The 25704-nt window shown below is 48.2% G+C and overlaps 2 protein-coding genes across 2 annotated transcripts; one reads left to right on the top strand and one right to left on the bottom strand.

Annotated features, from left to right (window-relative positions):
• Nucleotides 1-2146: 2146 nt before the first annotated feature.
• LOC109739059 (uncharacterized) lies at nucleotides 2147-5084 on the bottom strand. Its single transcript, XM_020298134.4, has 3 exons — nucleotides 4934-5084; nucleotides 2985-3393; nucleotides 2147-2575 (listed from the first exon to the last, which is right to left on the bottom strand). Exons 2-3 carry the CDS (start codon nucleotides 3372-3374, stop codon nucleotides 2501-2503), a joined length of 465 nt encoding a protein of 154 aa, XP_020153723.1. The 5' UTR covers nucleotides 3375-3393; nucleotides 4934-5084; the 3' UTR covers nucleotides 2147-2500.
• A 1282-nt stretch (nucleotides 5085-6366) lies between these two features.
• LOC141025842 (uncharacterized) lies at nucleotides 6367-7305 on the top strand. The gene has a single exon (XM_073501766.1). It carries the CDS (start codon nucleotides 6367-6369, stop codon nucleotides 7303-7305), a length of 939 nt encoding a protein of 312 aa, XP_073357867.1.
• The last annotated feature ends 18399 nt before the right edge of the window (nucleotides 7306-25704 follow it).

Here is a 25704-nt window from a genome sequence, read left to right as displayed (position 1 = left end):
AACCTACAACTTCAAATAGCTTTTGTGTTTTATTTTGTTTATGAATGTTGTGTGCAAGAAGGGCCTTTTGAGACATAGGGGCTATTCTCGATGAGCCCCATGAGTCTACACTGCATTGCACTCAAAGGCGATAGGAGGTGAATTGTAAGACTAAAAGCAACAATTCGGCTTTTGACGAGTACTACAAAGCAAAGCCTGAACAAAGTGGCATCCTTTTCAGGCCATCGTATTGAAAACGATGTGCTATAGCTCCAATACTCAAAGTGCTTTCATCAAGAAAAGGAGTATCCATGATAACTTCATGTACGTCTGCAACTTGGCTCATCGGCTGCACCGCAATAAAGCTCCATCCTTGCTATTCAAGCTTGACATCAAGAAAGCTTTCAACTCTGTGAGATGGGATTATTCAATGGATTTACTTCATCACCACCAGTTTCTGAGCCGATTTAGAGATTAGGTCTCCGCCCTCCTATCCACGGCCTCATCTAGAGTCTTGCTAAATGGTGTTGCTGGTGATCCAATTAAGCATGGGCGTGGTCTTCGGCAGGGGGATCCTCTCTCCCCTCTGCTTTTTGTCCTCGCTATTGACCCACTCCATCACATCCTCGCCTAGGCTACCGATCAAGGCCTGCTGCATCCTCTTCGTGGTCGGCCCGGATGATGCTACTATCTTTGTTGCGCCGATCAAGGAAGATATCCACTTCTTGGCTTCGACTCTGAGCTCTTTTGGGGAGGTTACCGGCTTGGTCACCAACTGCGCCAAAAGCCTTGTGGCGCCCATTTGTTGCGGCAACATTGACCTTGACGACATTTTCCAGGCCTTCCCGGCGGTCCGGGCTACCTTCCCCATGCGATATCTTGGTCTTCCGCTGTCGGTCACAAGACCAAAGCGTATCCACTTTCAGTATTTGGAGGACAAGGTGGCTGGAAAGCTTCCACCTTGGTCGGCTATGCATGTAGCTACGCCAGGGGCGCATTGTTTTGGTCAAGGCTGTGCTCACTACCATTGCCATTTACCACCTAACACCTCTTGACCTTCAGGTTGAAGTTCTGGGAATCTCCATGGCTGGACGGCTTCCGTCCTAAAGACATTGCACCAAAGATTTTTGAGTTGCCAAAAAAGAAAACGTGCCTGGTCAGGAAAGCTCTTGACGATAACCTTTGGATCAGCCATATTGACACTCAGCAGGGGCTAACCTTGGCCCATATTCATGAATTTGCAACCCTGTGGGGATGCTTGCTGATGTAACCCTCAACCAGGGAAGCCAAGACACTATAACTTGGAAGTTCACAAACTGTGGCGAGTACTCCGCCTCCTCGGCTTACATGGCGCAATTTGCCGGTCTCTCCTTTTGTCCAATGAATGCTACAATCTGGAAGATGTGGGCTCCACCGAAGTGCAATTTTTTTGCTTGGCTGATCTTCCAAAATCATGTCTGGACAGCCGATCGTTTACTGCGGCGAGGCTGGCCAAGCTGCAATTTGTGGCCTCTCTGCAAGCAAGTGCAAGAATCTGCTACTCACCTCCTATTCCAATGTAGGTTCACTGTTCGAATTTGGACCAAAATTTGCACTTGGCTTGGCATCCTTGACTCCTCACCGATGATTTGGCGTCATGAAGACTCACTTAGAGATTGGTGGCTCAAGGCGGTTAATGGTGGAGGTTAGGTGGCTACAGGAAGGCCATCGCCTCCTTGATGATGCTTGTCTCGTGGGAAATTTGAAAGGAGCGCAGCGCATGAATTTTTCAAAATGTCTCTGCCCCGACCTCCATTGTTATCGCAAAAATCAAAGAGGAGGCCCATTCTGGTCTTACTGTTATGTCGCGAGAGTAGACCTTTTCCTTTTTGCCGCCTCGTGGCTTATGTCTAAACCTTCTTCTTAATCAATGAAAATGGCAAGTCTTTTGCCTTGTTTCAAAAAAAAAATGTGCTACAGCTACCACTTGATAGCACTTCAGGATTAACTGCAGCAGCCGAACTCATACCAAGGCATATCAGTAGAAGACAATTGCCACTAATCTTGCACTAGAATCCTCAATATGACATTCAGTCAAATCACGCAAAGGCACCTCCATTTCTGCAAAGCACAACCAACTGAAATCGGATATCTTTGCACCCATGCAAACCCGCACCACACAACCAAATAAGGCGAATGATCTGTCTCCTCCCCGCTTGGAACGCGGGAGAACACGGCAATGCATAGGTTCATGAAAGCGCAGCCCGCGGCACAGGGTTTCCGAATTCTGGAGTCTAAACGGCTACGCCAAAAGAGCTGTACAACTTGCAACCAGGCATCACGATGAGGCAGACTCCAACAAACAGACCAGCTATCCCACCCGAAATTTAAAACCCCAAACACATAGTACTTGTTGCTTTTGGCACTAATAATCGAACACTTCGGGGTGAATTCTTCGCAGAATCGAGAAATTGTACTCCGCTACATTGAGTCTTGATGACGGTGGCTTGGACCAGATGTAGCTGGAGACTTCTCATGCCGCCTATGTGGACGAAGGGCCATGGTGCTCCGGCTTTCCTGATACTTCAGCGGAGTGACCGTTATCATCAGCTTCACACTGAAACAGAGAGTTCGACAAGGAAGATCATTAGCAATGAGAAATGGTTTCAACTAATGATGTTTACAGATGGCAATGGCTGTGTTCTGCTATATGGGAAAAACATGATGTTGATTCAGCTACAAGGTTTGCGCATAAGACTAGGTAAAGAATCTAATGCATCAGGACACCATAACATTGTCATCAGCTTCGCACCGAAAGGAGTTCAGCATGGAAGATCATTAGCAATGAGAAATGGTTTCAGCTAATGCTGTCTACAGATGGCAATGGCTGTGCTTTGGCTAGAGAGAAAAATAAGACATGGTGTTTGTTTCGGTTACCAGGCTTGCACAGAACACTAGGTACAGAATCTAATGCATCAGGTCACCATAGAAATAATCAGTGTACTGGATACGAGAATTTCACGTACCAGATCGGAAAGCATATCAATGGTGAGTACTGCGTCGAATTCATTGGCCTTCAGTGCTTCAAGAATGAAGTCAGCAGACACATCTGGGAACATCAGCGAGAGAGATTCCACCACGGCGAGATGGTTACCCGCGTGACTTGCCTCAGCACCTTCTCCTTTTGATGATGACTCAGTAGAGATGTTGATCTTTCCTAGGCTTTCAGCATAGTCATCAAAAGAAAGGGACTCTGGGAGTTGATACCCGGCAGACTTGTCAGCGGTCTCATTCTTTTCAGTCTCATCTACTTGCTTCTCAGGGTCCTTCTTTCCTCTCAAGCTTTCCGCAAACGGAGACTTGGAGGCAGGCACGAAAGGAGTGGCATGCGGATTCAACTGAAAAGACCGCTCCATTGCTCAAGATTCAGCAGACCTATCAAAACAATCAAGGAAACATAAGTATTGTGCAAACAGCCGTGAACTCATGACTCATCAGTTATCATATTACTACACTTTGCATGCATATCAAATTATGTCGAGAACGTAACTCGTTCGCTCTGATATAAAAACACTTCAATGAGTGCAAAAGGGAATGCATTATTCAGAGAAAATTAGATGAAATCCATCTCCACATTATTCATCAGCCTAAGCTGACGATTCTTCACGTGAGTTATAATCCTCAGAATTGATAATATCAACATATAGTAGCTTGCCACAATACAGTACAGAGTACACTATGCGTGGAGAACGTATCACGTCTTAGGTAAAATATACATCAATCAAAGATGATCAGACACTTTGATGAGTGCAAAATGGTATGCATTATTAAGAGAAAAATAGATGAAATGCATCCCCACATTATTCCATCAGCGTAAGCTGTTGATTCTTCATGTGAGTTACGACCCTCGGAATTCAAGATATCAACACATAATAGTTGGCCAGAATACACTAGAGAGTACATTGGGTGCGAAAAATGTATCACACCGTAGGTTGGGTATGCATCAATCAAAGAAGCTCACACACTGATATATAAGAGCCTACTTACTTACGGGACAGCAAACTTAGGGGTTTCATGCCATGGGTGCGCAATTATCTATGGACTGAGCAACAAGAACCTAGCTAACAGCAACTGGACGTTAAGTCTTTTTTAAGAAAAAAATACAGCAAGTGGATGCAGCTTGCACTTGATAAAAATGATTCCGCATATTAGTTCGGCATAACAGAGTAACTGACATCCCTTGGATACACGAAAGAAATTATCAACAGTTACAGGATAACTACCTAATAAAAGCAGAGCAGGAATAGCATGACAGAAAATTGTACTAGCTGAAACCCCAAACAAATACGATTTCATCAGCCTACTGTCTACAAGCTCCAATGCAGGCACCCAAATTTTAACCAGGAAGCTACAACCTTATCATACCACATTCTCAAGGAACAAGAGCAATCGTTAATCTCACAGCAAGCCTCCATCACAAGGATGAAGCTACTCTGAGGCCCGTGGATACTGAACGAAAATAGAACACGACGGGGAACCGAATCTACTTCGTGATGCCATTCAACCCATCGCGCCCCCCATTTCAGCAAGGCTGGTCGCCGCGAAGTACGCCCGAATGCTAACGACTAAGCTATCGACTACTGAGACCAGAACAGGCAACCACGAAGCATAAGTCCCCCGATAACCAATCTCGAGTTCCCGATCCCCCGCTTCCCCGGAAAAAATCTAGCACAAGCGAAAGCAATTCCATGATCCCTGGGTCTCGCACCGAATCGGGAACCACGAACCCCACCGAAGCACCGCAAACACCCCCGCAACAGCAGGAAAAAAAGTCGAGCGCGTCATCCAGGATCATCAAGCAACCCAAGCTACCGCCGCGGCGCGCGGCGAGATTGGCCCGCCACGCCGGGATCGCGAATCGAACAGGAGGCAACACAGCGAGAGGGGCTGCCGGGGCGGGAGGGGGCGGCCGTACCTCGATGCCGACGGGGGAGCGGGGCGGGGGAATGCGCGAAACCCTAGGTCGGTCGCGCGTCGGTCTTCGTTCGTCGTCGTCGGCGTCGCGCTCGCTTCCGTCGGGCTGGTACGGAACCAAGGGGGTAATAAAGGAGGGGAGGAAGGAAAGAAGGTGACGGGGGGAAGCCAGGAGGAGGGTGGGGGTGGTGGTGGGCCCCGCGCGACGTGGTGGGGGGACTTGGGCCGTCGGATGCCGGCGCCGTTCGCGGACGGACGGCCCGGATGGCGCGCGCGGGGGTTTCCTCCCCTTCCGCTATTAATTGGGGGTGGTTTTTTCTGGGAATGGCAGCGCGTTTTTGCTTTGGGGCGGAAAGAGGGGTGTGCATCATGCGTGTTTGCTGAGTGAATGAGTACTGGCACGCACAAGCGACATTCACGTGCCCCTCGTTCTACTTGTACCATAGTGGTTCTGATATTTACCGCATGGTTTTTCTTCTCCTTTGTTCGCGGGTGATATTTACCGCATGGTTATGGTGATGTTTTTGATGAGATTTCTGCAAAATCCCATGGCGATGGCATCTTCGGATCCTGATCTTGTTCGTTTGATTTGCTGAAATGTCAAGGGAGCTTCGGTGCAAATGTTGCTCCGGGTACAATCCTTAGGTTCGTTGAAATATTTGGTAGTAAATGCCTTGCATTGAAATATATCTGGTGGTAGTAATTGTTTCATTGTCGATGAATATCATCTACTATCTAAACTTGAGCCTAAATCTATTGATATGTTTCTTTTTGGTTATGGAGCGAATTCACAATCATATAGAATCCGCCGCAAATCCAATGCGTGCGTTCACTAGTGATGCGTAATTTGATAAATCTAATTGCCCTCCAGTAGAGCAGGTTGGTGCGGATATGCTAGGTGTAAGCAATAAAGTGTTCTTTGTTAGAGTCAGATCATCCGACGGAGCCGCATCGTAATGAACAACGTGGAGTGCAAGTCAAGCAGCTACCAAATAGATAGTTTTCATCTATGTTGGTCTATTCGTATTGTACACAAACTCTGTAATTTCTGGATGCATATATATACGAGGAGGCTGTACCTGAGGCCGTACCTGGCTGGCATTGAGCAGCCCGGTATATTCCAATTTACATGGTATCAGGCCACATCGTTCCTCTCCTGTCAAGACTCGATCTCAAAAACTAATCACCGCCCTCCTATGCTGCTTCAATCAAGACATATGTTCCCATCACTCTTGATCTTCAGGATTCCAACTACGCCAGGTGGCGTGAGCTTTTTCTCGTGGCCCTCGGGCGCTACGGCCTCTCCAGCCACGTCGTCGGCGCCGCCGACACCACCCCCTTCGACACGTCGCCTACCTCTGATTGGGGACGCGATGACTACACGGTGCTCTCCTGATCCACGGCTCGATCTCCATCGAGCTCTTTGACATCATCATGGCTCCCGGCTCCACGGCGCGGCAAGTCTGGGACTCCATTGCCAACCTCTTCCACAACAATAAGAAAAGCCGCGCCTTAGCTCTCGATGCCGAGTTCCGCAACACTCCACAAGGGGACATGTCTGTCCATGACTACTGCGCCAAACTCAAGTCTCTTGCCGACGCTCTCAGTGATGTCGGCCAAAATACCACCGACGAGACGCTCGTCCTCACGGTGCTCCGCGGCCTCAATGAACAATTCAGTCATATTTGGTCTTTTCTACCGTTCCAGGTGCCGTTCCCATCCTTCCTGCAGACACGTTCCGCTCTCGTCCTCAAGGAGACGCAGAAAAAGACGGACGCCAAGAACGCGGCGGCAACCGCACTCTGGGCAAGCGGCAACAGCATCCTCCCTCATGCTGGCGGGGAGCGTGCTCCTTCTTCTGGCCGCGGCACTGGGTACAACAACAACGACTCACGCAACGCAGCCTCACACTCCACCACGCCCTACCCCAACCCTGGCCGCGACAGTGGAAACGGCGGACGTGGAGGCGGCCGCGGACGAGGCCGCGACAATCCTTGGATGTTCAACCCATGGACCGGCCTCCCGACTCGGGCTCAACAACAGCAACAACATCCTCCCTCTGCGCCGTGGCAGCCCCGCTGGCGTGCTCCCAGCGCCGGCGTCCTTGGTCCTCACCCCGGTGCAGCTCCTTTCCAGGCGTACACTGCATATGGTCAGCAACACACCAACAACGGTGGCATGATGCCGTCACCATCTACAAGATATCCAGGAGGTCACCAGCAACTTGATCCAGCCTTGCTGAACGCACTTCAGAACATGCAGCTTCCTAGCAATCAAGAGTGGTACATGGACTCTGGAGCATCATCCCATATGGCATCCAATCATGGTATTCTCTCCTCCTCCCACAAGGATCGAGATTCTTCGATGCAATAGCTTCGGATGCCGGTGCCGTTCGCTGACGGACGGCCCGGATGGCGCGCGCAGGGGTTTCCTCCCCTTTGAGGGGTGGCTTTTTCTGGGAATGGCAGCGCGTTTTTGCTTTGGAGGGGAAAAGTGGGGTGTGCATCATGCGTGTTTGCCGAGTGAACGAGTGCTGGCATGCACAAGCAACATTCACGTGCCCCTCATTCGGCTTGTACCGCAGTGGTTCTGATATTTACCACATGTTTTTTTCAGGTGATATTTACCACATGGTTATGGTGATGTGATGAGAGCATCTACAGCGGGACCTCTCAAACCCATCTCATATGCCTAGGCGGACCGCCCGGTCATTGACCGGTCACGTTTTTTCGATCCAGACAGACGCCTCAAACGAGCCTCAAACGCCTGGGCTGACCGGCACCCCCCATATCCAGCCCAAATATGGGGCGGATAAGGGGGCGCCCGGGCGCGCCTGCCACGTCGGACTGACGAAGGGGTCCCAGCCGGAAACACGTTCAAACCCGGCGGTCCGAACCTCGTCTCCTCCGTCGGACCGGTGGCGCCGCGTGACGCAGCTCCGGCGGGCCGCGTAGTGCATTGCCCGGCTATTTAAGTCGATCGGCAGCACTGAAACACTACCATCCATCCACATTTTCCTCCTCCTGTCTGCCACCGCCGCCACTTTCCAATCCACCCGCCCGACTAGTAGCCATGCACCCCCCCGGTCGCCGGCGGGTGAGCAACGAACCCTTTCTGACGCCGGGGCGCCGACTCGAGTTCCTTGAGCAGATCCGGGCTAGGCGTGAAGCCCGGGTCGCCGCGGGGCTACCTCTGGATGTAGTGGATCCGAGGAGGAGGAGGAGGAGGAGGAGAAGGACAAGGAGGAGGGGGATGAGCCGGAGGAGGAGGATGTGGGGGACGCTGGCAACGGGGATCTGCAGGTGGAGCAGTAGGCCATCCTCGATTCCCTCCGGTCGGAGTCGGCTGCGGATGCAAGACGCCGTCGCCAGCTGGAGATGCAGGCGCAAGAGGCCGCGGAGGAGGCGGAGATGTTCGCCTACATGGATGAGGTCGAGAAGGAGGAGGATGAGTCGGAGCCCTCCTAGTCGCCCATCCAGCCGACGCCCGGCACCGTCATCGTGGACATCTCCGACGACGAAGATTAGGTAGGGTAGTACGTAGGTGTAGTACATAGAATTTCTTTTGCATGCTTTGTATGGATCTAGGGTATGAAATATGAGAGAGGTGGATGCAAAGTGGCTAATTTGAGGCGTGCCCGCTCAGTGCCCACGGACGCGCCCGGGCGCATCCACGGACGTTTGAGCGAGCTGATTTGTCTAAGTCCGGTTGTAGATGCTCTAAGATTTCCGCAATCCGGCGGCGATGATATCTTCGGACCGTGATCTAGTTCATTAGATCTGCTGAAACGTCAAGGGCGCTTCGATGCGAATGCTACACCGGGCACAATCCTTCGGTTGACGGAACTGAATTCCAGTGAACGAAAAAACAGCCTCGACCCCGTGTTGCCTGCACCTGGCGACACGGGGGAAACCTCGATCGCCGGAAGCCCCGCCTTCCACCACCTCTGTTGCTTCGTCGCTGCCAGAGGGCCTGCCGGGGAACCAGCGTCATGCCTGGGATGGCGGTGGTGGGGCAGGTTTTTGGTCTCCCTGGCGCCGGAGGCCCCTTCCCCATCGCCCCAGATCCGATCTGGCGCATGCGGCCTTCCCCTCCTCCAACAGCTGCCCTCTCCCCTGCCTGTCTGGTGCGGCGGCGCGGTCACGCCCTTGGTGCTCCTCCCCTCCCACCCTTGCCTCCTCCGTCGGCGCAACCCTTCTTCTTCGCACTGCTGTTCGTGGGGGGCGTGCGCAAGGCCCTTGGGTGGAGGTGGCCGGGCTGGTCGAGGCTTGGCCCTGCCCCGTGCAGGCCACTCTCCGTCACTGACGACGTCTCCTCCGAGTTGCGGTGCCAACATCTGCAGGTGTGAGGTCACGAGTGTCTTTTTTGGCAGCGGTTGAAGCTTCGCGGTGGATCCTTGCCGGCTCCGCCCTGGTCCCGACGCTCACGAACCCGCGTTCTCCGGTGTCCATGGCATGTCGGCGTCCTACCAGCGTGGTTTGCGTCCTTTCCAGCTTCTCTGCCTCGCTGGTGTTCTGGCTACTCCATCCTCGGCAGCTCGGAACTGCGCTCCCCTTCCGGTTCCTGGCTTGCCGACGGCGCCGGTCATCACCCCTACCCATCCGCGTCAGCTCTCTACCTTGCTGCCTCCCCAACCCCATCCTCCTACACGCCATGTCGGCTCCAAAGCTCATGTTTTTCAGCGGCAGATGCAGCCCCACCCTTCCCCCTAATGAGGTGGCGATCGATCGGCGGGCGGGCTTCCATATCTTCAGTTCCTCACCTGGTGGCTATGGGATTGCACGGACACAGGCTTGGCGAAATCCATGCTCGGCTTGCCGATGCTGGCAGCAGCGACACTCGTGGGTGTCGTTTTCCTTGTTGGAGGCGCTGCCATGGCCTCTTACCATGCCCCTCTTCGAGCTTCGGGGGAAACTCTAGGTCCGATTCATTGGATCGGATGGCGACGACGTCACAATGCCGTTTCCCTTCTTGAAGGCATCATCTTGCTTGCTTGCGGTGTCCCCAGTGTTGGCTCTGAAGATGTTTGATGTTGTGCCCATTCGGTCAGCCTCTCGACTTTTAGGCTTGGTGGGTTTTGTTGTGTCTTTTCCGTGTTCGGGCTGAGCATCCCTCTCCCTACTTTGGGTTTCATGCTCATGTGTGTTCATGTCATGTGTTGTACGTTTTATTGTACTCATTTTCTCTTCTTCTATCAATGAAAAGATACGCAAGCTTTGCGTATTCGCGAGAAAAAAAGAAAAAACAATCCTTGGGTTCGTTGAAATATTTGGTAGTAAATGCCTCGTGTTGAAATATATTTGGTAGTAATTGTTTCATTGTCAATAAATATCATCGACTATCTAAACTTGAGCCTAAATCTATTGGAACATTTCATTTTGGTTATGGAGCGAATTCATAATCATATAGAATCCGTCGCAAAATCCAATGCATGCGTTCACTAGTGACGTGTAATTTGATAAATCTAATGGCTCTCGAGTAGAGCAAGTTGGTGCAAATATGCTAGATGCAAACAAAAAAGTGTTCTTAGAGGAAAAGGGCTCCTGCCCCGGCTCCATTTCATCGAAACGAAACCATGCAGAGTAGCATGAACGGGTCATCCTGAACGAGCAAGTGAGCTGTTGGAAATAATACATGGTGATGTATGTGGACCAATGATCATACCAGGGCATGGTGGATGCTTCTACTTTGTAACTTTCACTAATGACTTGAGTAGGTAAGGTTATGTACCTATTTAATGAAGCATAAGTAGATTTTTGAAAAGTTCAAGGAATTTCAGAACGAAGTCGGAAATTATCATAACAAAAAGATCAAGTTTCTAGGATCAAATCATGGAGGTGAATATCCGAGGAATGAATTTAGCCAGCATCCTAGTGATCGGTAATTGTTTCACAACTTACACACCCCGGAACTACACAGAGGAATGGAGTGTCTGAGAGGCGTCACCGAACTTTGTTAGACATGGTTAGGTCTATGATGTATATTCATGATCTGCCTTTATCTTTTTGGGACCACACACTAGAAACTGCAACTTATACACTAAAGAGAGCATGGTCTAAGTCTGTTAAGACAACACCATATGAGTTATGACATGGGAAGAAACCCAGTTTATCGCATCTCAAAATCCGGGGTTGTGACGCATACGTAAAACATTTACAACCAACCAAGCTCGAACCCAGATCAGACAAATGTTACTTTGTAGGTTATCCCAGGGAAACAACTGGGTATTCCTTCTAACACTCATTTGACGACAAAAGTGTTTGTTGCAAAAAATTGAGTCTTTCTCGAGAAAGAGTTTCCACTAAAGGAGTGAGTGGGAGGACAATACTACTTGACGAGATTAATGAACCTTTGGAAACAGTTCATAGGACTGAAGAACCAAAGTAGTTCCGTCAATTATTCCTACAACCGAACCGAAAGTTACCACTACATGAGTGGAGACTTCGGTCTAGTCTGTAACTGAACCACGCAAGTCAAGTAGAGTTAGTGAACCACATGAGTGGTATCATAACGAGATACACATCTTAGAAGAAGATGAACCTGCGCACTACAAAGAGGCGATGGCGGCGCCCATCTCAAAAGAATGGCTTGAAACTATTAAATCTGAAATAGAGTCCGTGTACGAGAATCAAGTTTGGAACTTGGTAGGGCCTCCAGAGAGAATGAAACCTATTGGATGTAAAAAAGACAAACATGGATAGTAATCCTACTATCTATAAAACAAGGCTTGTCGCGAAAGGGTTCCGACAGATCGAAGGAGTCGATTATGAGAAGGCTTTTTTCACTTGTAGCGAAGCTTAAGTCTGTGCGGATTATGTTGGCAATTGTTGCATATTTCAATTATGAGATATGGCATATGAACGCCAAAACAACTTTCCTAAATGGAAACCTTAAAGATGATGTATACATGATACAACTAGAAGGTTTTGTCGATTCTAAGGATGCCGATAAGGTGTGCAAGCTTCAATGATCCATTTATAGTTTGAAGTAAGCATCAAAGGAGTTGGAGTATTTGCTTTGATGAAGTGGTCAAAGGGTTTGTCTTCATTAAGAATGGCGAAGAATCATGCGCCTACAAGAAGTTTAGTGGGAGTTCCAAGGCATTTTTAATCTTGTATGTAGATGACATATTATTGATTGACAGTGACGTGAAATTTCTTAATACTATTAAAGAGTCACTAAAAAGTGCTTTTTTGATGAAAGACTTAGGCGAAGCAGCATCATATATATTGGGCATTAAAATCTAAGGAGATAGATCAAGATGCCTAATCGCGCTTATACAGAGCACATACATTGACAAGGTTTTAATGAGGTTTAAAATGAACAATGCTAAGAAGGGCACACTCCCAGTGTCACATGGGACAACACTTAGCAGGAATCCAAGTCATCAGACTATTGATGAGCGAGTACAAATGAGCAATCTTCCAAATGCTTCGACAGTGGAACCTATCATGTACGCCATGCTATGTACAAGATCGGATGTTTCTTATGCTTGAAATGTTTGTAGCAGGTACCAAAGTGATCTAGGATTGACTCACTGGGCAGTAAAAAATATATTCTAAAATACCTGAGAAGACTAAGGATTTGCTCCTAGTCTATGGAGGTGATGAAGATCTCGCTGTAAGTTGTTACACCGATGCTAGCTTCATGACTGATACAGATGACTATAAATCTCAATCAGGCTATGTTTTCACTCTCAATGGTGGTGTAGTGGTTTGGAAAGTTTGAAGCAAAACACTGTTGCGGATTCTACAACAGAAGGAAAAATATATCGCAGCTTCAGAAGAAGGAGGCGGTTTGGATCAAGAAGTTTCTTGAAGAACTAGATGTTGTTCCAAGTGAAGGAAATATGCCCTAGAGGCAATAATAAAGTTGTTATTTATATTTCCTTATGTCATGATAAATGTTTATTATTCATGCTAGAATTGTATTAACCGGAAACTTGATACATGTGTGAATACATAGACAAAACAAAGTGTCCCTAGTATGCCTCTACTAGACTAGCTCGTTAATCAAAGATGGTTAAGTTTCTTGACCATAGACATACTACAAAAAAAGACACATCCGTGACATTTTGGGCCGAACGAAATTTTTTTCTGTCATACTTATGACACTTCTATGATGATAATTGTGACAAAACCCGGCATCGTCATAGATGTGGTGGGCTCCTACCTCTATGATAAAAAATCATGACAGAAAATGGGCTTTTCGTCCTGGGCGGGCCGGAGACGCAGCTGCATGACATTCTTTGGGCCATCCATGACGGAGAAAACCGTGGTAGAAGCAAGGGTGAGGAAAATATTGGGGGAGTTCCCGGTTACGGTGGGTGGTCGGGGGCCGAGCGATGCGCGTTTCTCTCGTACATACGCGTGTGTGTGCGCTCTAACTGAACCCGAGCGAGGCGTTGGGCTCTAACTGAACCCGAGCGATTGCACTGCAGGCTACGCGTTACTGGACCCGAGCGATCGATCGATGGCTGTTAACTGAACCCGATCGAGCGATTCCTTCGCTACTGCTGCTAACTGAAGCCGATCGATGCTGCCTCTGGATGAACAGTGAGCATTGTTGGGGGGTTTGGATGAACAGTTCCTAGTGGGGGGTTGGATGAACAGGACCCCATGGTAGTAGAGGCCATTGCCGCTGGGTGAACAGTACCCTGATCGATCGAGCCGGTGGAGGGGTGGATGAACAGGACCCCGTGGAGGGCTGGTTGAACAGTAGCCGGTGGAGGGCTGGTTGAACAGTATCCCTTGGAGGGGTGGTTGAACAGGACCCCCGTGGAGAGGGCTGGTTGAACAGTAGCCGGTGGAGGAGCGCGCGGTGGAGGAGCGCCCGGTGGAGGCTGGATGAACAGGAGCCCATGGATGAACAGTCGCAGGTGGAGGCTGGAGGAGGTCGACGGTGGATGAACAGTAGCCCGTGGAGGCTGGAGGAGGTCGACGGTGGAGATAAACAGTATCCCGTGGAGTCCCGTTTTGCGGTACGCCACACCCCTCCTAATGAACAGGACCCCCGTTTCGACCGTAGCGTTCCAAGACAAGTCCGTTTCCTCCGTTTTGCGGTATGCCACACCCCTCCCGATCAACAGGACCCCGTTTCGATCGTAGGAGGTCCGTTTCCTCCGTTTTGCGGTACGCCAGACCCCTCCCGATGAACAAGATCCCCTTTCCACCGTGGCCGGTCGAACACAAGGCCGTTTCCTCAATTCTGCGGTACACCAGGCCTCATTTCCATCGGCTGTTCCGTCCAAGCCTGTTGGCTCCTGATGAACAGCACGCGTTCCGTTGTCTCCCGATGAACACGACGCATTCCGTTGCCTCCCCATGAACACGACGACGACGACGCAGTTTCTCCGTTCCGACCCAGCCACAGCCATGTACATGAGCCCTGACCGTACGTATGCGCGAGTAGGCGTTCGAGACCCTGCCCGTATGTACGTACGTGGCCGTATTTTCTTTCTTGCACCCTGGCCGCTGTAAGTACGTGTACATGCTATGTGCGCGCCTCTACTACGACACGTGCACGCCTCTACTATGACACGTGCCCTTCCTTGCACGGCCACGGTTCATCGCTGCAGCCTGCAGACAGACCGACTGACCAGTATGTACGCACACGTTCGCGACCAGAATGACAACGCTACGTACGCTTTGACCAGGTGGGACCCGACTGTCACGCACTTCCTTGCGTGCGAAGATGTAGCTGGGTCCCAGTAGTCAGGGGGTGAATTGTTTTTTTGCCCGTAATATGGACGCACTTCCTTGCGTGCGAAGATGTAGCTGGTGGGTCCCAGCAGTCAGGGGGTAAACGGTTTTTTCGCGAAATACATTGGCCCGTCCGGTGGGTCCCTGCTGTCAGGTGGAGGAATAATTATTTTCCGCGTAATAAGGAGGCACCTCCTTGCTGCGGCCGTGGACCCAGCTGTCAGCCTCTCCACGTACAGTACTCTTCCGATGGAAGTCGGTCGTTGACCACATTGATCACGCCGTGCCGAGAGCACCAAGGCGGTGGACGACGGCGAGGCCTAGGAAGGGGACGACGCGGAGCTGGGGAAGACGCGGCAGTGGATGCCCACGCGAAGAGGAGTACGAGGGTTCACTGGTTCGGCTGCGGTGCGAGGATGCCGTCGCCGCAGGGCCTGGCCAGCGATGGGAGTAGTAGGGGGCTGTGAGGCCTCCGCGGCAGCACAGCCGGCCACGGGAGGTAGGAGCAGGCGGCACGACCGGCGCTGCTCTGGGCGGCTAGAGCAAGAAGACTAGAGGTTGAAGAAGCACTACGGCCGTTGGATGAACATCGTATGGTCACTGCAGCTAGAATCGTTTATATTGACTAAGTTGACAAAGCCCTCGGTACGCGTCAACTTAGTAGGCCCACAGGCCAGCCTCTGAAACGGTGCGCCCCAGATGTCAGGGGGAGGAATCATTTTTTGGGCGGGTGAAGCTAGAATATCCGAGATTGAAGAAGAAGCACGACATCCATTGGATGGACATCCAACAGCCACTGTTGCTAGAACCGCGTGTTGACTATAAGTTGATAAAGCCTTGCATGCGCGTCAACTTATTTTTTTAGGGGACGCGTCAACTTAGTAGGCCCACAAGTGTGTGGCAGAGAACTTATAACCCATTTGAGATTTGTAAGAATGTACAACCCATTTTTGAATTCTAATGGAATTTACTACATCCCATTTACAGTTTGTTAAAAGTACAACCCATTTTCAGCTAGGACAACTATTAATAATTTCAACCAAACGTTCAAAACAGAATTCAATAAAATTTCCCACATTTTGATGGGATCCGAAATTTCTAGTCAGATTAAATACAATTTCAATATAAATTTGTCTTACGTAAAAATCCAACGAAATATTGCGCGCAACAATTAATGAAATTGAAATTTTCAAAATAAAATAATAATATTTTATAAACTAATTACGTGTTTGGTGCATTTTTTATAGTTACAGCCCAGTTTTTATAATTACATCCCATTTATTATTTCTTAAAGCCCATTTTCTTGTTAAGCCTAATGCATCCCTCCTAGGAAAGATTTGCAGCCCAGCGGGGCGGAGAATAACAAGTTGACATTGCCTGGGTATTCCTCATAAAAAAGTATAGCTGGGCTAGCCATTTTCAGCTTGAAATAAATTAATATCTGGGCTGGATATCTGGCCTAGGCTAGACGGGCCACAACCCGCCCAGTTAATACCTTGCTCTCCTCTGAACAACAATGAAAACATTGCTCAAGAAAAACTCTACAGTGCTCACACCTCAAAAACACAAATACTGCTCGAGCTGCTTGGTCCCAGCTGTCGGCCGCTCCTTGTGCAATTCTCTCGTTTATTGACTACATTGTATGACAATGGTGTGGGACCGTGATGTCAGGAAACCAGGAGGAAGCAAAAAAATATAGTTGTACATAATAAGGAGGCACTTGCGTACGTACGGCTATGGCCCTAGTGGGTCCCTACTGTCATCCAGTCAAAATAAAGTCATCTCCCGAATCCTCATGTTCATTGACCATGTTAACAATGCTCGGCGCCACGGCGAGCGCAACAACTCGAAGGACGACGGAGAGGGCCTCGCGGGCCCTACGGATGGTCTGATACAGCGCCCGCTGCTCATTCAGGAAGCCAGGATCATCGGACACCTATGAGCACCTTCGAGAGACTGAGATGACATGAAATGGTAAGGCCGCACTTGGGAGCTCTGGTTTATTTCACACCTGTATTAAGATACAAGTGTAATTTACTCGTCATCGGAAACAACGCATAAAATACAGGCATAATGAAACCGAGGGCCCAAGGTCTGTAAGTAAAACCGGTGGGTTACGCGTGTAATTTGAGAGACCAGTGTATATTTTACTAGTCGAAATCGACCAACCAAGCGCTTCACCCGAGACCATCTGCTTTTATTTACAAGCATCAGTTTTACAAGCGGTTTTGGTTGGAAAACGACGATCCAATCACGGCCTAAGATGATGAGTTGGTCGGAAGATCATATGGTTTCACATCTAACCTACCCGACTTGTCGTATAGGCTATGAATGAAACATAAGACGATGAACTTCTTAAGCACGGAAACAACAGAAGAGGATGATCTTCCTAACAAGAAAATCACTGGCATTAGATCGACATGCAAAACAATACGAAGCATTATTCTCAGGAGGCACGGTGAACAGCTCGTGATGCCGCATGCCACAACATTCCAAGCTCAACTTTGCAATCAAACACAAGGCCTGGCATTACATAGACAATATTCAGAACAAACTCTTAAAATATCTTACATAAGTCAACATTCATGTGACTATGCATCTCAGCAGAGTAAATATTTACTTCTGAACTAAAGACAGGAATAGGAAAAAATGATCGACGTTGCTCACAGCAAAGGGCGTCCCACTCAAAAATATCAAATGCATGTCTTCTGGCTAACATCAATCAGCAAAAATTGACAAGGTTTTCCAATTCCAATATATTAAACTAATGTCAACTTTGACAAGCTTTTCCCATTCAAAATATGTAATGCCTATGATTGTGGAACGGGCAGGGTTTGTCATCAGTTTGTCATCTGATAGTCCGGTGGCTCAAGGTGACGATGAATGATTAGAGAACCATTCGATGTATTGTGCACAATGAAGTATTATTATGGAGGATACGAACCATGTGAACATTTTGTGCAGTTCCACTAAAATCAAGTTGAGCAACCCTGTGGATTTCGTATTTATATGCTGCCAGAAAACAAAGACACATCAGCACACACATGAATATTGGCCCCAGTGTCAACCCACCAATCGGTGGACTAACAAACTGAAAGTATGGTAAACAGATTACCATACCGAGATGCCCCATAATCGTCGCTTAGAGTGACATTGACAGACTTGGAGTCCTGTCCTGGCTTCTTGGTACTTGTTTGGGCACTTGTTTGCCCAGTGTTCCTCCGAACCACAAGTAAAGCAGCCATCTCTCTTTTTGTCTTTCTTCTTACCCTTCTTAATGGCCGACGCTGGCAGCACCATTCAAACATATAGTCTGGTGGCTCAAGGTGACGACGAATGATTAGAGAACCATTTGATGTATTGTGCATGATGAAGTATTATTATGGAGGACACGAACCATCTGAACATTTTGTGCAGTTCCACTAAAATCAAGCTGAGCATCCTTGTGGATTTCGTATTTATATGCTGCAAGAAAACAAAGACACAACAACACACACATGAATATTGGCCCCAGTGTCAACCCACCAATCGGTGGACTAACAAACTGAAAGTACGGTAAACAGATTACCATACCCAGATGCCCCATCATTGTTGCTTAGAATGACATTGACAGACTTGGAGTCCTGTCATGGCTTCTTGTACTTGTTTGGGCACTTTTTACCCCGTGCACTCCACGTGTTGTAGAGTTGCCTATGCTCTCTGCAGACTAGTCATGTCACCAGCGTCTACTAATACTCTGTAAAGCTTCTCGATCATTCCTTCTGTAATGTAGCGCAAACAGTGACTGCTTCTTTCTGCAAAGTGGTAAAACCAACTGGACCCACTAATGCAGCAGTTTGCCTTAGACACATTGGCTCCTTTTGTGCAGTTCAACTAAAATCAAAGTCGGAATAAAATTGAGCTTTAATTTTGATATCCCTGTAAGCAACAATAGGTATAAGGGAAACAATTACTGAGAAATAACGGTTGATGACTTGTACTCCCAGAAGAAAAACATCTACTAATCTACCTTATCTTAATGGGAAACAAGGCAGGAGAGTAGCAATTCTCCATCAGTGTGATTCATTCATATTAAGTGAGATATCTTAACAATGCCTTGTTTCAACATGTATAAAGAACGACAAAGCAGAAAAGTACCATTCCTAAAACAATGTGATTGATTCATTTTAACCGAGACATTATCTTAACAATACCTTGGTTAAACATGTAGAAAGAACTACAAAGCAGGATAGTACCATTTGTAAAACACTGTAACTGATATATAATAATAGAGACATTATCTGAACAATACATTTCTTAAACAATTTTTGCCCACTCAATGGTAAAAGAGAGCAGTTCAATAGCTTCAATTCAACATTTATCCAAAACAGTACCAATACAAGTAGCACAACATCTCAAAGCACACTACAACATCATGTGGATGAAAGTCGGTACTGACCTTTCTTGACCAAGATTTGAAACAACTCGCGTGGAGGACTTGAAAGAAATCCCAACACATATATGAAAATCCATGATCTCCTTTTGTGCAGTTCCACCAAAATTAAGCAAAGTCGCCGGTGTGCCATTCAAGTTGAACTGCACAAAACACTCTTAAAACATAAGTGTTTCACATAGCGAAGCAAAATGTCGCAATAGCAACAAGTTGAATAGATATCCCTGTTTTAACAGAGGCAAAAAAGGAATCAATTACTGGCAAAATAAAGGAGGATGAAACATGCGGCCACAAAAATAGTAATCCCGCCAATTCCTAACAAGTGTGGCAGTTTTGAACTAAGATTCGGTAGTTAATTCTGAGAGTGGCATTGCTTAATTTTACCAGCGACATTAGATTAACAAAAAGCATAAACAGCTCCAGGGGAGAGTGGGCGCAACAACACCATGTGCTTCCATCTACTTATAAAGGGGGTGATGTAGAGTTTGTTGTAACAAAGCAACAAGCATCATGTCAGGGTTGGTACCATTTTTGTTCACTACTTAATGGGAAAAGAGAGCAATACAATAGCTTCATTTCAACATTTATTTAAAACAGTACCAATACAAGTAGCACAGCATCTCAAAGCACACTGCACAATCATGTGGATGAAGGCCTGTACTGACCTTTCATGAGACAACCAACATAAAATACGAATCTACCAACACAAATAGGAAATCCAATCTTGTTTTGTGAAGTTGCCGGTGTGACATTTAAGTTTGCTATAGCAACAAGTTGAATAGGTATCCCTGTTTTAACAGAGGCAAAAAAGGAAAGAATTACTGGCCAATAAAGGAGGATGAAACATGCCGCCACAAAAAGAAGCACCTACCTTATCTTGATGGAAAACGAAGTATAGGACAGTAGCATTTCTAAAATGGTTGCATTGATTCATATTAACAGAGAAAATTCTCTTAAAATAGTTCAATAGTTAATTCTAAGAGTGGCATTGCTTAATTTTACCAGCGGCATTAGATTAAGAAAAAGCACACACAATTCCAGGGGAGAGTGGGCACAACAACACCATGTGCTTCCATCTACTTATAAAGGGGGTGATGCAGAGTTTGTTTTAACAAAGCAACAAACATCATGTCTGGGTTGGTACCTTTTTTGTTCACTACTTAATGGGAAAAGAGAGCAATACAATAGCTTCAATTCAACATTTATTTAAAATAGTACCAATACAAGTAGCACAACATCTCAAAACACACTGCACGATCATGTGGATGAAGGCAAGTACCAACCTGTCATGACGCACACAAGATCACCTACGAATCTGCCAACACGAATAGGAAATCCAATCTCGTTTTGTGCAGTTGCACTGAAATCAAGCAAAGTCGCCGGTGTGACGTTTAAGTTTGCTATACCAACAAGTTGAATAGATATCCCTGTTTTAACAGAGGCAAAAAAGGAAACAATTACTAGCCAATAAAGGAGGATGAAACAAACGGCGACAAAAAGAAGCATCTAACTTATCTTGATGGAAAACAAAGTAGGACAGTAGCATTTCTAAAATGGTTGCATTGATTCATATTAACAGAGACATTCTCTTAAAACAACATTCGTTAAGAATGTAATTTACTTTTAACAGTAGCATTGCTTCAATTTTCCAGCAACAATCTTAGATTAACAACAACAAAATAGTTGTATGGGACATGGGACATGGGACATGCCAGCACCATGTGCGTCCACACGTATAAATGGGTGATGTAGAGTATGGAGCCAAGCAGCATATCTGCGTTGGTCCCATATTTGTTCTCTTTGAACCTTTTTCCTATGTGAGGGCAGCAAATCTAGTCCTGCACAAACTACCCGACCCCCCAGTTTCTTTCCCCTTTCAACAAAGAGATCGGTTCCTTATAGATGTGTGTACTGGGTTACCCCCTTTTTCCCTTTTCGACCAACAAAGCGGCTGGATAACCAGTCTATACTACTTTCCCTCCCTCCTTTCCTCATTGAACCACGTCCTAGATTCATGCTCCACCCCACCGCACCCTTCTTTCCTCTTTGAACCAAGACCTAGATTCGACTACAGAATCGAAAAAGATCTGCATGCAGCTAGAGCAATGACGGTTTCAAAGAAACTTATACCTTAGGGTCGTCGGGATCCGGCAAGGCGTGCGGCGGGAGGCCGGATCTGCCAACACTACGTACGACAGCGAGGAAGAAGGGGTCGGTGGCCCTCCCGCACAGGCGCTGGGTGAAAGAGAACAACGCAGCCGGCAGTGGATTGCCTCCCTCGCCGAAGGCAATAGAGTGAACGCTGCACCTCCTTCCCTTCCCGGTGCGACGGGATCCGAACGCCTCCTTCACCAGTTGTGAGTGGGGAGAGAGAGACAGAGGCCAACCCAGTCTTGTTTAGATCTGGTGAAGAGGGTGACTGGGTGAGAGATTGTGAATATAGCAAACCCTAGCAAAGGAACGCTGAGCCTCCAGCGTGTATATATATATGTAGTGCGGCGAGAGTGTGGAGAGTGCAAACTCTAGTGAACAAGCACTGATGCTCCAGCTTATATAGTACTACATATATACTGTAGTACAGACTGAGCTCCGGTGCCTTAACTGCACCTGCTTTTGGCTGTATGAGAGGTGGGCCAGCCACATTTTGGGCCCACCTGTCATAAACCCAAAGGCAGGTGCACTAAGTCAATGAAGCTGCGTCCATATAGTACTCGTATATACTACTAATATATAGTGGAGTGGTTTTCTTATTCTCTCCATAACAATCGTTTTAAATTGTGTAAGTACGAAACGAAACTCTTAACTTAACGTACCAGTGAAGAAAACTGCTACTTCCGATGAACTAACGATCCACGCGTCCTGGTCGCACTTCTTGTCTGGGGCGTGCGGTACACTACCCTCTCTTAAGTGAACAACCACACATGTGCTAAATTATCGGAAACGTGTGAGAGTGTGTACAAATAAAGAATTTTAATTTCAATTATCGGAAAGGTTTGATAGTATGTAAAGTTTGCCCTCTCTCAATAATTATGGTTTGTTGTGTTCAGCCTAAACTTGGTCAAACTTTACAAAGTTTGACTTCAATCAAATCTAATATGCGGAGTAAATAAGAATGGAGGGTTACTACGTCCATCCGGGTTTTTAGTCCACACCATTTTTTAATCAAAGTTAATAGCTGGACAAATAAAATTACAGGGGAGCTGAAGACAAAGTTGTGAGAAGGCCTAGAAATCAATACAAAACTTATGCTCGTAGTACCAACGTCGATCCTTCTTCGAGGAAACATTTGGTTCATAGCCAATTGTGTGATAAAATTGCACCAACGTGAAAGACGACTGCGTCTCCAATGCAACCAAGGTGAACTAATGAAGGGTATCATCTTTGTGGGTAACAAGCAAAGAGAACTGATGGAAGACAGCTTGTTTTTCGTGGAAAATCGACCAGCTTCACCAGCCGACGCAACCATGAGGCGCAACCATGAGCATCGATAGGTCATTGTGGTGATGCATCATCCATCTGGCATCAAGTTTGGGTGAGGAACCTATGCAGTTCGACAAATCCTCACTGTGGTCTGTTTCTTCTCATTAATCAAGCTCGAGGAAGGAAGAACCATGTAGCAGAGGACAGTGAGGCGGAACAACAATGGCCATCCAATTTTGTGCAGTTCCACTAAAATTTAGGAAGACATGCCCGGGTATGGAGATACGCATCGCTGTTTGCAAAAATATAAAAAAGGGATATAGTGTTGTTACTTTGTTTTGGCAGTGGTACAAGATTAACAACGACATCTCAATTTTCAATAAGAATTAATGAAAAGTACACCAACAAACAGAAGCATCATGATTATCTTGATGGGAACTAAACCACGATACACTACAAAAAAAGACACATCCGTGACATTTTGGGCCGAACGAATTTTTCTTCTGTCATACTTATGACACTTCTATGATGATAATTGTGACAAAACCCGGTATCATCGCAGATGTGGTGGGCTCCTACTTCTATGACAAAAAATCATGACAGAAAATGGGCATTTCATCCTGGGCGGGCCGGAGACGCAGCTGCATGGCATTCTTTGGGCCGTCCATGACGGAAAAAACCGTGGTAGAAGCGAGGGCGAGGAAAATATCGGGGAGTTCCCGGTTACGGTGGGTGGTCGGGGCCGAGCGATGCACGTTTCTCTTGTACACGCACGCGCGTGGGTGCGAGGCGTTGGGCTCTAACTGAACCCGAGCGAGGCGTTGGGCTCTAACTGAACCCGAGCGAGGCGTTGGGCTCTAACTGAACCCGAGTGATCAATCGATGGCTGTTAACTGAACCCGATCGAGCGATTCCTTCGCTACTGCTGCTAACTGAAGCCGATCGATGCTGCCTCTGGATGAACAGTGAGCATTGCTGGGGAGGTTTGGATGAACAGTTCCAGTGGGGGTGGATGAACATGACCCCGTGGTGTTGCCTCTGGATGAACAGGACCCCGATCGATCGAGCCGGTTGGGGCTAGATGAACATGACGACCCCGTGGAGGGCTGGATGAACAGTAGACGGTGGAGGGCTAGATGAACAGTAGCCCGTGGAGGGGTGGTTGAACAGGAGCCCGTGGAGAGGGCTGGTTGAACAGTAGCCGGTGGAGTAGCGCGCGGTGGAGGCTGGATGAATAGGAGCCCGTGGATGAACAATCGCAGGTGGAGGCTGGAGGAGGTCGACGGTGGATGAACAGTAGCCCGTGGAGGCTGGAGGGGGTCGACGGTGGAGATGAACAGTATCCCGTGGAGTCCCTTTTTGCGGTACGCCACACCCCTCCCGATGAACAGGACCCCCGTTTCGACCGTAGCGCTCCAACACAAGTCCGTTTCCTCCGTTTTGCGGTACGCCACACCCTCCTGATGAACAGGACCCCCGTTTCGACCGTAGCGCTCCAACACAAGTACGTTTCCTCCGTTTTTCGGTACGCCACACCCCTCCTGATCAACATGACCCCGTTTCGACCGTACGAGGTCCGTTTCCTCCGTTTTGCGGTACGCCAGACCCCTCCCGATGAACATGATCCCATTTTGAACGTGGCCGGTCGAACACAAGGCCGTTTCCTCCGTTCTGCGGTACGCCAGGCCTCGTTTCCATCGGCTGTTCCGTCCAAGCCCTCCCGATGAACACGACGATGCATTCCGTTCCGACCCAGCTGGTTGGCTCCCCATGAACACAACGACGACGCAGTTTCTCCATTCCGACCCAGCCATGTACACGAGCCCTGGCCGTACGTATGCGCGAGTAGGCGTTCGAGACCCCGCCCCTATGTACGTACGTGGCCGTATTTTCTTCTTGCACCCTGGCCGATGTACGTACGTGTACATGCTACGTGCGCGCCTCTACTACGACACGTGCGCGCCTCTACACCAACCAGTATGTACATACACGTTCGCGACCAGAATGACAACGCTACGTATGCTTCGACCAGGTGGGTCCCGACTGTCAGGACTCCCTTGCGTGCGAAGATGTAGCTGGTGGGTCCCAGCAGTCAGGGCGGCGAATCGTTTTTTTGCCCGGACGCACTTCCTTGTGTGCGAAGATGTAGCTGGTGGGTCCCAGCAGTCAGGGGGAAACTTTTTTTTTCACGAAATACGGTGGCCCGTCCGGTGGGTCCCCGTTATCAGGTGGAGGAATAATTATTTTGCACGCAATAAGGAGGCACTTCCTTGCGGCTACCGTGGACCCAGCTGTCAGCCTCTCCACATATAGTACTCTTCCGATGGAAGTCGGTCGTTGACCACATTGACCACGCCGCGCCGAGAGCACCACGGCGGTGGACGACGGCGAGGCCTGGGAAGGGGACAGCGCGGAGCCGGGGAAGACGCGGCAGTGGAGGCCCGCGCGGAGAGGAGTACGAGGGTTCACTTGTTTGGCTGCGGTGTGAGGCTGCCGTCTCCGCAGAATAACAGGGGGTGTGGGTGAGTAGAGGGATAGCCTGGCCAGCGGTGGGAGTAGTAGGGGGCGGTGAGGCCTCCGCGGCATCACAGCCGGCCACGGGAGGCAGGAGCACGTGGAACGACCGGCGCTGCTTTGGGCGGCTGGAGCAAGAAGGCCAGAGGTTGAAGAAGCACTACGGTTGTTGGATGGAAATCGTACGGTCACTGCAGCTAGAATCGTTTATATTGACTAAGTTGACAAAGCCCTTGGTACGCTAGTAGGCCCACAGGTCAGCCTCCGAAACGGTGTGCCCCAGATGTCAGGGGGAGGAATCATTTTTTGGGCGGCTGAAGCAAGAATATCCGAGATTGAAGAAGAAGCACGACATCCGTTGGATGGACATCCAACGGCCACAGCTGCCAGAACCGTGTGTTGTTGACAAAGCCTTGCATACGCGTCAACTTAATAGGGGACGCGTCTACTTAGAAGGCCCACAAGTCTGTGGCAGAGAACATATAGCCCATTTGCGATTTGTAAGAATGTACATCCCATTTTTTAATTCTAATAGAATTTACTACAGCCCATTTACAGTTTGTTAAAAGTACAACCCATTTTCTAGCTAGGACAACCATTAATAATTTCAACCAACCGCTCAAAACAGAATTCAAAAAAAATTCCCACATTTTTATGGGATCCGAAATATTTTTATCCGAAATTTCTAGTCAGATTAAATATAAT

Source organism: Aegilops tauschii, chromosome 6 (genome assembly GCF_002575655.3).
Source record: "Aegilops tauschii subsp. strangulata cultivar AL8/78 chromosome 6, Aet v6.0, whole genome shotgun sequence".
Lineage (NCBI taxonomy): Eukaryota > Viridiplantae > Streptophyta > Magnoliopsida > Poales > Poaceae > Aegilops > Aegilops tauschii.
Note: the sequence above shows the minus strand (reverse complement) of the source record. Positions and strands in the feature narration are given on the sequence as shown.

Excerpts from the sequence above, each read along its gene's own strand:
- LOC141025842 (XM_073501766.1), top strand. The coding sequence starts at position 6,367 with ATGGCTCCCGGCTCCACGGCGCGGCAAGTCTGGGACTCCATTGCCAAC.
- LOC109739059 (XM_020298134.4), bottom strand. The coding sequence starts at position 3,374 with ATGGAGCGGTCTTTTCAGTTGAATCCGCATGCCACTCCTTTCGTGCCT. Across the intron at positions 2,576-2,984 it reads TTGATATGCTTTCCGATCTG|TGTGAAGCTGATGATAACGG; the intron begins GTACGTGAAATT and ends TCTCTGTTTCAG.